This window comes from Nelumbo nucifera, chromosome 1 (genome assembly GCF_055504915.1).
Source record: "Nelumbo nucifera cultivar China Antique chromosome 1, China Antique-T2T, whole genome shotgun sequence".
NCBI classification, from domain to species: Eukaryota; Viridiplantae; Streptophyta; class Magnoliopsida; order Proteales; family Nelumbonaceae; genus Nelumbo; species Nelumbo nucifera.
In genome coordinates, this window is record NC_142649.1 from 150,781,619 (window position 1) to 150,794,275 (window position 12,657).

Sequence of the window (12,657 nt, forward strand, 5' to 3'; positions counted from 1 at the left end):
TCAAAATCCAAAAAAAACGCCCCTAAGAGATGGGCATCAGTTATCCGATAACTGATACACAAAGAAAATTAATTTTCCATGGACCCCGCATAAATCTAAAAAAAGAATATGGGTGTCTTAGTCAATGAGAGCCTAAATCCCATTGACCAACTTTCCACTCTCAAAATCCAAAATAAGAACAAAACCAAGATGTTTTGGATTTGGATCCATGGTAGTTTCCAAGGCACATTATTCATTTAAGGGAAATTGTCTAAAACTTACCATTAGTTTTCAGCATTTCTCTTAAACGCATCATAATTTTTCAAAACGTCTAAAACTCACCATGTCAGTAAGTTTTTATTTTCCAAAACCCACCTTCTGTTAGTGCACCGTTAATGTTTCTTAATAGAAGTGTCCACATCAGCATAATGTAAAAAACACTAATGTGGACCCCACTATGTTCGTATGGCAGCATAGTATATTTTTTTGTTAGTTATGTCAGTATTAGTTGGTAGTTATTTCAATTTATTGTTACAGCTTGTTATTTCAGCTTTATTATTAGTTTATTTGCCATGTAAGCAATAAGGGCAATTCAGCTATTTTACAATTAGTCAACATATATAAATATTAAGAGTGGATCGGCAGATCATTATGATTGACCCTCTCTCTCTTTTCTAAAACCCTTTATGTGCTTCTACTTTTCTCCCTCTCTTCTTCTTCTTCCTCTTTTCTTCTTCTGAAATCTTTTCTTTTACTTTCGAATTCAAGACTGATTGTAGTCTTGATCGACTACTCTTAAATAACAATTTTTATGACCAAATCACCCTTGAATGGCAAGTTAGAGGAAAAAGGGTCTTGTTAAAATTTCAATTTTCTTTTTTTTTTACATTTTAGTGTTTTGTTAAAATTTCTAATGGTTTTTATGATTTCTGTTTTTCTTACATTTTTCTATTTTTTACAATCTATAAAATATCCTGTATTTTTTGTTATTTATTTGCAATTTCTGTGTTTTTCTATAATTTTTGGTGTTTTTTCTACAATTTTTATTTTCTGATTTTGTTTTTCAATTTATGTAGTTTCTATAATTTGAAAATACTTTTTATTTTGTGTGCAATTTCTATAATTTTTTAAATTTTTTGCAATTTCTGTGTTTTTATGTATTTTATATTTGAAAATATTTTTTGAACTTTTTCCTTTTTCTCATATCTAAATATTAAAATATATGTATATATTTTATATTTTTCTATGAAGGTTAAAATAGTAATATATTAACAGCTGTTAGTCTCTTTAACGTCAAGTTAGAGACATGGTGAGTTTTACACATTTTGAAAAGTTGTGGTGAGTTTAAGAGAAATGCTGAAAACTCATGATGAGTTTTTGACAATTTCCTTTCATTTAAAGATGAATTTAATAAAACAACGAACTATCATCCTTTAGCTGAGAAGCATATATAACATGTATTAAACAGAGTCCGAATCTTCTCTTCACATCGACCTCACAGCATATACCAGCTGTACATTAGAAAATCTCCCGTACTTATATGTTATTATTCATGGGGAGATGTTCCCAACATACGGTGGATGTGGCTACAAGGTCTGTGAGGAGCGTTGAGTGAGGAACAGATCCCAGTTCTATCAAGCAAGGTCTATAAAGACAAGATTTGATCAAGCATTCCCATTTGCAGGTGTCCCTTATTGGGGGTTTGTTCAAATTTGTACAAATGGGTTTTTAACTACGATTTGTAAATTCATATTAATTGCATTTGAGCAGCTGTTTAACCAATAATCACACACCAGATCAGCTATACATGCAAGCGAGAAATTCATTGGTTTTTTTTTTATTTTTTGTGATAAACATTGGACTAGTTACGGGGCATCATATACAGTTTGACCTTGGATGACTAAACAGCCCATAACACAGCCATCGACTGCAGCCATTCCGGATTTATAATTTACACCTTATCTAATAAAAAATTTGCACTCATTCACAATACAAGTTTTATAGAATTTATGCCTTTATTTTACCTTGGATTACATCATTTGATTTTTCATTTTATTCCTAACAAAATCTTCTACATTTTATTTCCAATTTGACTCCTCCCAAGCCTGTATATTGTAATGATTTAGATAGTATTTCAATTTTTAATACTTTTATCTTTAGACTAAAAGCCCTTTATCCATTACGGTCCCTGCCTCCCTACCATCTAGGGTCTTGGGAGTGGTTGGACTAGATATAGACCCTTAGAAGTTAGACCCTTCCTTTGGTAATAAATTAAACGAGAAGTACGGTGCAGCCTATTGCAGAATTCTGAATTCTATTACAAATCTACTGCTACAATAATTCAAAATGTCAAATACCTCCACTTTATACATCAATGCCCGCCTATGAATTGGCATCAATTCTGAGCTGGCACCTACCCCAATTATATGGTGGGTTTAAGAATTCTGACGCTGGGATGAACTGTCATTCTCCCTAAATTAAATGACTACATATGCACATAACCATTGGCATTTTTTATTTTTACAAAGTGATTTTTACAAATTTATTCCCAAAGAAAGTTCTGCAAAAACTAGACCAATTACTGAGAAATTTCTAGTGGAAAGGAGATAAAGATAAGTATGGGGACATAATATCTTTTTGCACAAAATCTGTAGGCACTTTTCACAAAGCACCATGGAAACAGATAGAACATTTGAAGTTAAAGCCGCTATGGAAACTCTTAACTATGGGAGATTAACTTCTTTGAAGTTAAAACCAAAAAATCACACTCTCAATGGTGGAAAAGCATTTTAAGAGTAAGAGATCAGATATCTCATCATCTCTGTTGGAAGGTTGGAAATGGAGATAGAATAAATCCAATCACAGATCCTTGGAATCCCTGGCTTGCTAACAATACACCCCAGTTAAGATCTCATCAAATACCAAATAGGAGGAAATGGGTTGTAAAAGATTTCGTACAAAATCAGAGAACTTAGAACCTACAACTTCTAAATCAAGTCTTTGAAGCTCCTTCAACCAAGGCAATCTCTAACATTCCTCTCAATCCACAACAAAGAATTGATACAATGTTGTGGAAAAGATCGAAAGATGGGTTGTACTCAGTTGAATCAGCCTATAGAAGCTTCTCCCAAGTAGATGAAGAAGGTACCTCAAAGGGACATGTTCGTTGGCCAAAACTTTGGACAATAAAAACTCCTTTTAGGTGCCAGCTCTTCAGATGGAAGGTTCTGATGAATGGGGTTAAGACGAAACAAACAATTTGGAATTTAAGACACTCAGGAGATGTAAATTGTACTTTCTGCGATAGTACTCCTAAAACTCAAACTCACATCTTCTTTGGATGCACTTTAGCAAGAGCTGCATGGCTAGATGCCCAAGTGGGTTTCAACCCAAAATATTTTGTTGCCTCAAGGTCGGTGGATTTTTTAAGTTGGTGGTTGGGTAGCTACTCTAGTTCAGAAGAGTTAAAGAACTTTTATATGGCTAGAATTTTGGCCTTCCTTCGAGCGATTTGGGATCACAGAAATGATGTGATATTTAGAGGTAAACTTCTGAATCCATTGGAAGTTAAAAGACTTGCAGATAAATATGTTCCTTTTACTGGGAACACTCAGTAGATTGATATCCTAAGTAATAGTGCTCACGCTGCCCTCCCTATTAATCTGTTCTCCTTCAATTCACACTCTCTAGGTATAGTTGATGGATCTTGGAATACAAACACCTTCTCTACTTCTATAGGATTGTACTTATTATCTTACACATACAATATTTGCATTGTAGAAGGACAACAATGCCATGCCATTAATGTCACAAAGCTGAAATTTTGGACAATCATCAAAGGCTTAAGAAGACTCATTTTGCTGAGAATCAGTAAAACCACTCTTATCTCGGATGCAAAAGACGTTCTATTAAAGCTAAAGGGAGCCATTGGAAACATTAGATGGAATGAGCAGCACTACTGAATCATATTAAGTATCTCCTTACCTTTTTTTGATAATATAAACTTATTGTATGTAAATAGGAATGATGTTAGCACCGCCCATACTAAAGCAACAAGGGCAAATGTGAATAGGACCCAGTTTTTTGTTTCTCGACCTCCCTCAAAGATCTCACTCTTACTTTTGTATACTTGATATTTCTAGTGGATCCGTTTACTTTAAAAAAAAAAGTGACCACTCTCATAATTGAACCAATGGCATAAGACTCATAAAGTTATTAAATTATCTTTATGTTTTAATTACGATATATCACATAATCACTATCAGCTACATGAATCCTAATTCGCCTGTTTAATGCCATGTCCATTGCTAAATTATGATCACTAAAATCATGTAAATATAATAAATAAATACGGTGATTATGATTGGAAAGACATGATATTTGAACAATTCATAACCAACCAATTGACATCATAAAAGTGATAACCAATCAGGTAGGTTTTTATTAAAATTCAAGGGGTTTTAATTGGTCAAATTCATGGATTTTCCCTTTTTTAGGCAGTTTATAGCTGTTGTTGAAAACAACGCACTGTGCACACTAGAGAAAAGCAGACAATAGGGTAAAATACAAAAACCTCTCCTGAAGTTTTTGACAATCATAAAAAACTCTCCTATAATTTTAATTTAACAAAAGCCTCCCCTGAATTTTTAAAGAATTCAACAAAAACCTCCCTTCCATCATTTATCTTAGATGAAAAACTGTTAAAATTACGAAAGTGCCCCTAATTAACTGTCAAAGTGTCACTAAAATATTTCAAAATACTAGAATTGTAAAAATTTCAAAATACCAGTTCCTAATTTAGCTTTAAAGAAGCTCATTCAGCAGTTATGTTCCGACAACCGAATACCAGTGGTTGAAACAGGTGGTAGGAGTCGTGACATTACAAGAACCATTTTTGTCAACAATTCAGCAGCTGCAGAAGACATGAAAAAGCTTGCAAAGTTTTTAGCCGGTAGGCTTGCAAAAGGGATGGGTGAAGAGAGAAAGAAGGCCGCTAGTGAGATCAGGTTACTTGCAAAATCAAGCATATTCAACAGATCCCGCTTGGCAAGTGCAGGCACAATCCCCAATTTATTAAAGCTTCTATCCACAACTAATCCATCAATACAAGAGAATGCCATAGCATCCCTATTGAACCTTTCAAAACATTCCAAGAGCAAAATGTTAATTGTCAAGAACAATGGATTGGAATTGATTATGGACGTTCTAAGAGGAGGAATTACAAAAGATTCTCAGCAGATAGCAGCTGCTATACTTTTTTATCTTGATTCAGTTGAGGAGTACATAGATGCCAAATTTAATCTCTTCCTTGGTAGAGCTGATGAGAATTGGAACAGTTTGTAGAAAGAAGAATGCTTGTGAAGAGAAAGCAGACCACTGCCACTAAGAGTTGTTGTGGCGGTGAAAAGAAACAGAGGAAGGGAAAACAGAAAGAAGAGAAGATCGAGAAGAAGAGAATGAGAGGAAAAAAAACGAAGAATAATGGGAGAGGGGAGAGAGGAGAGGATCAAAGAGAAAGAGAGAAAAAATAAGAGAATGAGAGTGCTTCGAGGAGGTCACCACCGCTAGTTGGCAAAACTCTATTCGCTGTTAATGTGAAGAAGATGAATAGTGCCTTTCGGTTGCTCCGGCTCAATGGAAAAGAGGGGAAGAAAAAATAGTGAGGGAAGATTGGGGAAGGATTTCACGTTGTTCCCTCGTTCTATGTCGAGAGGAAGGGGAAGCAGGGCCAATTTTAATATTGGGTAAATTATAAAGGCCCCCCTTTTACTATGGGGTTTGTGACAAAGGCCCCTGTACTATGTTTTGCGACAAAGACCTCCCTGTACTTTGATTATGAGACAAAGACCCCTTCCGTTAGTCTTCCTTCAAATCCGCCGTTACAATATTTTTTAATCCCCATACTACCCTTATAATAACTATTCTCATAAAATATTGTTGATCTTCCCCAACCTCAAGATATTGCAGATTTTGAGCTGAACCATTCTCGAGCCTTCCATTTGGCTATTTAGGGAGTTCCAGCTATCCATACATCGTGACAATCAAGTTGCAGAGTGTTATCCATCTTCTCTCACTCGTGTATCCATAACGACGGTCGAAGTCGTTGAACCAAGGAAGATTCTTAGGCTGGTCGAAGCGGGGTGGCCAGTCACGGACTCTCCAAACTCGTCGATATGATAGCGGCGGTGCCGGAATCGGAACGCAAGTCTCTACTCCCCCGCCAATGAGACAAGCCCATCTGCACCGCTTCTAGTATTGTTTGTGGCTATCATGTCGAAGCCCCATCGTTGTCCACACATCGCTACCACTGGGAACATCTGTGTGTATTTCCCCGGTGTATTCCCCCATTACAACATATTATAATCGTCATTTGAGTAGTAATGGGAACCCAAACAGCACCCACTGGAAATTCCAGTGAATGTCGTACACAAGCGTAATCCCAGTGAACGCCTGTCGCAGCACCCATCAGAAATTCTTCTTCTTTCTCATCGACCCTTCCAACGGCTAAAGTCATTCCAAAACCCTCGAAACAAAACACCACCACCCCTCCGACGAACAACAACCCGCCAATGCTTGTAATCACCTCTCTTAGAAAAACCGTCAAACAATTGGAGGTCTTCCTTAACGACGATTGCCATCACCAACACGTTGCAGATGTCTGCGAAGATGGTGAAAGGGGAGAGAGCGGAGAGAGAACGAATCCATGAGAGAGTGATTTCGACAAGGACGAGAAGGAATATGTAAGAAGATAATGTCAAGGTATGGGTGCCCACGATGGATGGCAGGTTTTGGCCGATGAAGACGAGATAAGCAACGTAGTCACCACATTAGGAGATGCAAATAAGGAACTCCGTCAGATACCAACCTGTCATTCCAATGGCTTTGAAACCCAAGTCACCATACATATGAACTTCTTCTGATGCTAACCTGTCTCTGCATTGAACCTGTAGAAACAGAGAAGATGGATTATATTTGTGGGTTTTCGATATATGGTAGAGTTAACCAAAATCTTGACGAAAGGAAAGAGGAAAGAAGAACAAACAAGGAGGAGCATGCAGCTACTACTGCAAAACAACACTAGCTCCCTACTCAATTCATTAATAGCACGTTAGATCAAGAAGAATGGGAATCGTAAGTGTAATCTTACAAGCTAGATCGCTATAACCTGGCCTTTAACACACTTGATCCCTGTCCATCCCCCTGAACAAGCTCCGAAGCCACTATCATTCCAGCTCCGTAAGATTCCCAGAGGATTGAGTGACGATTATCCCATCCCACGACAGGTTCAATACTGAATGGAAGGTGAAAAGCAGTAGTTGAAGGAGCAAGAACAAGTGGTTAGAGCAATCGCACCAAAATAGCAGGTGAAATGCAACGATCCTCTTCCCCTTCACATCTCACTCGGTTAGAGCAATCGCACCAAACTCGTATGCTGTTAAGGGAAAGGGGAAGAAAAGAGATCGGGAGAGAGAGAGAAATGCAAAATAAGGTCAGGGAAGATCAGGGAGTCTTTGTCACAGTCCCCATAGTATTTTAATATTTTGAAATATTTTAATGAGAGGTATATTTATAATTTTAATGGTAGAAGAAGAAAAGATCGTGACTTCTTGAGACAGAGATGTTTTTAATTTTCGTTGCCTGCGTGCGCGTATTTAATTGGAGAGTCGTGCAGCAACCGAGAGATATTGGGATGAAGCCAAGGTTCAAAGTATGGATACATTTAAAAAGCCGGTGGAGGCATATCTGAGCGTATCACTACCTGTTTCTTTATTTATTTTTAGTTTTTTTTTTTAAATTTAATTAAGAGGGGTCGATTTATAAGGTCCGTCCACTCTCTAAACAGGCTAGGACCACGAAACACCCCTTATAGAGGAATATGAGAAAACCCCAGTACGATATTTATCGATACGGTGGAGCCAATGCCAAACTGTTATTGACGTGTAAGGCGCAGGCCCATCATGTTGGTCAAAATGAGATGAGGCGGCCGGTGAAGGAGGTATGTGTGAACGTCAAAAGTTGATATTCTAATGGTCAATTAAATAGAAGCTCTAGTGTTCAAAATTCAAACATTGACCAGAGAAGAGATACGAAACTTATCCTGTGGATCTCCTTTATCTTTATTTCTATGGAGAACTTAAGTTCTCTCTCCCAACTCCCAAGTCCCAACTACATCATATAAGTTACAACAACAGAAAAGAAAACGGGAAAATAAAAACGATAACAATCGACGAGTTTATCCCCTAAATGGCTGCTAAATGACATAATCAGACCACTCAGTAATAAATGAGGTAAGATCCATGTTGAAACTAGGGATCTCATCCAACTTAATTGGATTCGCCTTCCCTCCGATCAATTTAGCAGGGTTTCCCACAGCAGTTGTTCTTGGGGGTACTTCCTTGAGCACTACTGACCCTGCTCCAATTTTGGCTCCATCACCAATTTTAACATTCCCCAACACATTAGACCCTGCACCCACCAACACCCCATTCCCAATCTTAGGGTGTCTGTCCCCGCTTACTTTCCCTGTACCCCCTAATGTCACGTTATGCAATATAGATACATTGTTCCCAATCACCGCAGTCTCTCCGATCACCACTCCGGTTGCGTGATCCAATAAGATGCCCCGACCGATTTTCGCCCCGGGATGGATATCCACTGCAAACACTTCCGAAACCCGATTCTGAATCAAAAGAGCTAGTGATTTCCTACTCTGTGACCACAATTTATGTGCAACTCTATGTGCTTGGCATGCTAGGAACCCTTTAAAATTCAGCAGGCACTGTACATAACTGATGCAAGCCGGGTCTCGTTCCTTCACCGCCCTTAGATCATCTCTGATGTCTCTCCTGATCTCCCAATCCTCCGTGAAGACGCTCAAGAAAACCCCTGATAGGGTGTCTGAAGAGATGCTGGAGGTGCTTAATTTGTTTCCTAGATGGTTTGCAAGTGCGCTTTCTAAAGAATTATGGGACAGGATCGACACAAAGTAGTAATTTGCCAATACCGGCTCTTGCTCTGCCTCCGATTGAGCTTCCTCTCGCATTTTCATCCATATTTCTTCTTTGCCATTGCTGTCTTGACTCGCCGGAGCACACGGAACAAGCTCTGAAACTGGATGCCTTGAGGGTTTCATGTAATTGTTGTAAGGAGATTTGTCGAGATGGGAGTCGAAAGAGAGCAGTTTTGTGGCAGCATCGGTGGTTCTGCAACGGTCGACGCATGTTGCCATTATTGTCTTGGAGGTCTTCCTGTGGCACCTACTAGACCGGGTGGGTTCGGGGAGGATCGGCGAACCGACTAGAGAAGCTGACATTAGAGAGAAAGAGAGATGTGGTTGGTCGAGAGAAGGATTTTCAGATGGCGGTGGTGGTGTTGGAATTGGAGGTGCCGCGTAGGTTACTTATATAAAAGCTCAAAAAATCATGAGCTCACGACTTACGCCGTTACGCCTACGCGCAGTTTCGTGGGGAAGTCTTCTTTATTATTATTTTTTTCTTCTGTTTGAAAAAAATAAATAAATAAATTTTTTTCAGTATATATCCTCTGCTTCTCTTTTATTATGCCTGGTGCTGGTCTCGAGGAAGTTAGAGCAGTCAATGGACCCCATCTGCACCCTTTTTGTCCCACTCCTGTGCTCCCCTTCAACGTTTATCGTATAATATCCAATAAATAAAAGGAAAATTTCCTCATCAGTACCCTCTACTTTGGGTCACTTTGATATGATGCAAGTCGAGCGGGTTGGGGTCGGGTTTATTGTCAATCCAGGCTCGGTTCTAAAATTTGGGTTTAAGGCCCGAGCTCGAGGTCAAGTTTGATTTTTTCAATCCAAGTTTAAACCGCCCTATAATTTGATATATTCGGGTTGGGTTCAGGCTTGGGCTAAGTTTGGGTTGGTCAATGAATCCACTCTAATATTATATATATAAATGTATTTATGCAAATATATATATATGTATGTAAATGTGTACGTAAATTATCTATATAAATGTTATATGTACAAATATGTATATATATATATATATGTATGCAACATTTACATATATATACATATACATATAAATGTATATAATTGGGTTGGGCTCAAGCCAGGTTCAGGTTACCTAAGGGCTAGGCCTGAGCCCAGCCCGAAAAAAAATTGACTTCTTGGGCCCAAGCCCAGCTCGAGGACCGAAAATCCAAGCCCAACCCGTGCAAAATTCCGGGTTGGGCTTGTTCGGGCTCGGGCTGGCCTTCCCAAGTTGCACCCCTATACTTTGATCCCCAAACTTTAAAATGTGACAATTTAGTACCCGAACTTTCAAAACGTGACAATCCAATACCTGTCGTTAACTAGCTGTTAATCAGCCATTAAGTGACATTTTAAAAAGACACAAATGCCTTTGAGTGTCATCTAATTTTCTTAATCAACTATCCAAACATTGACAAAAAAAGCGACATTTTAATAGTCCCAAATCCTTGCCACTTCTATTCAAGAAAGTTGGGGTCATCTAAATGCCCACTCAAACTTAACCCCAACTTTCTTGAATGGAAGAAGCAAGGATTGGGAACTGTTAAGATTTTGCCAACGTTTAGATGGTTGATAAAGAAAAATAAATGACACTCGAAGGGCATTTGTGTCATTTTCAAATGTCACTTAACAATAGGTTAACTGTTGATTAATGATAGGTACTGGATTGTCACGTTTTGAAAGTCCGGGTACTAAATTGTCGCATTTTAAAGTTTGGGAACCAAAGTGGCACTAGGCACAAAGTACAGGGTAATAATCAGGAATTTTCCCTAAATAAAAGGTTGGTGACTCCAATCTAATTAGGGATGAATAATAAAAACCGAAAAACTAAAAAACTAAATTGGACGAATGAGACTGAATCGAAAATTTTGAGTGGCTACGAGTCGAGTTCTTTACGAGCTATTCAAGCTCGGCTTGGTTTCAATCAAGCTTTGAGTCGAGTTCAAACCCAATTTACAAGATTGTTTATTAGTCGAGCTGAGCTCAAATAGCTACATATAATAATAATAATAATAATAATAATAATAATAATAATAATAATAATAATAATAATAATAATAATAATAATATATTATAGAAAATAATATATATAATAAAAAAATTATATATAATTTTAATTTTTATAAAACATTTTTCTCAAATCGAGCTTGAGCTGAGCCGAGCTCGAGCTTTTGACTCGAGCTAAGCTCGAGCCGAGCTTAAATAACTAGCTATTCGGTTTGGCTCGATTTGAATCCACCCCTAATTTTGATTAATTGAATTAATCGATTCAGTTTAGGTTTATTATTTTTAAAAAACCAAAAATATCATTTTAATTTCAATTAATCAATATAGAAAACCAGAGGTTAATCGAATTGATTGGTGTATATACATATATATATATGTATATAATATTATTTATTATTTAAAATGTAATATTATATATATTTCCAGTTTTTTATTATATATTTATTTATAATATATACTATAAATATAAAAAACCGAAAAAACGACAAACCAAAGCGATGATTAACGAATCAATTTTGGTTTTATTTCAGTTTTCTAGAAACTTATAATACCGGTTCAATTTAAAAAATAGGCCCAGGATTCAGTTAATTGTACCGTGAACACTCCTGGATCTAACATTTAAGCCGCCTCCCCCGTCTCTGACCAATAAATTTCCATCTCTGCACTGGATTTGTATAAATTTATTATACATCCCCGGTCTCTAGATTCTTTACAGATGAGTTTACTTTAAGCATCCGAATCCTCAACAGTAATTTTTGAAAAATATATTTATTTAAAATAAAAAATGTTAAAATATAAAGAATATAGCTAATCGGGGTCAGGGCTTCAGAAAGTCAAGAAATGCAAGTGGTAAACCGAAGACTAGCTACAGGTACAGCAGTATGTGACTATATGGGATCCAAGCAATTATTAAAAAGTCGTCGAGTTGTCAATAATATTTTAATTTCAAGTATTTCAACGCTGTAACTTGGTCTTGCCTCCAATAAAACCGCCTTTTATCATGGTTTCATTTTGGAATTTGGACTAAATCATATCATATCCATTTTAACTCTTAATTTCTTCTTGCGTATGCTAACCCAACAAGATTCAGCTCCTCACAAATCATAATCCAATTCCAGCCATTTGTATTGGTATCTCCTTTTTCTACTTTTCTTTGAGAGAGATCTATTTTAGCGTGGAAATTCTCATAGTAGTGGGACTCCGCATGGAGAGCGATCCTTGTTTGTATTATGCTGCATTGTTAGTATTATATGCACTTGGACATAGTAGTCCAGTTGTCCAATATTTTATAGTACTCTTTTTCTATATTTTATTCTTATTTGGTATTGATGTTATTGTTTTAGAGATATGTTTTTGAGAAAATAGTGTTGTATGTACAAGGTCTTTTGTATCATTTGCATTAATGCTGTGTTACATAGGTTGTTTTTTAGAAAAAATAGCATTGGTTTTATTTGGTACAAGTGATGTATTTATAACTGTTTTTAGCATTTGTCTATTTATCTAACGCTGATTGATGCCATATCATTGCATCGTTGATAATAACAGATTATTTTTTTAAAAAAAATATTGTATTTGACATTTCTTCGTACCACACTTTCTTAATTTTCAAGATATACTTACATAGTTTAAAACAACATTTTTTTTTAGAAAAAACGATGCCAAAT

At 36.8% G+C, this 12,657-nt stretch overlaps 1 protein-coding gene and 1 long non-coding RNA gene across 2 annotated transcripts; both read right to left on the bottom strand.

Moving 5' to 3' along the window:
- Window positions 1–5,507: 5,507 nt before the first annotated feature.
- LOC148803989 (uncharacterized) lies at window positions 5,508–7,671 on the bottom strand. The gene is made up of 2 exons (XR_016080390.1): window positions 7,127–7,671; window positions 5,508–6,923 (listed from the first exon to the last, which is right to left on the bottom strand). It is a non-coding gene; the product is annotated as an uncharacterized LOC148803989 (long non-coding RNA).
- A 393-nt stretch (window positions 7,672–8,064) lies between these two features.
- LOC104606605 (serine acetyltransferase 1, chloroplastic) lies at window positions 8,065–9,417 on the bottom strand. Its single transcript, XM_010271896.3, has one exon. The coding sequence runs from the start codon at window positions 9,290–9,292 to the stop codon at window positions 8,231–8,233; it is 1,062 nt and encodes a 353-aa protein (XP_010270198.1). The 5' UTR covers window positions 9,293–9,417; the 3' UTR covers window positions 8,065–8,230.
- Between the last annotated feature and the right edge of the window lie 3,240 nt (window positions 9,418–12,657).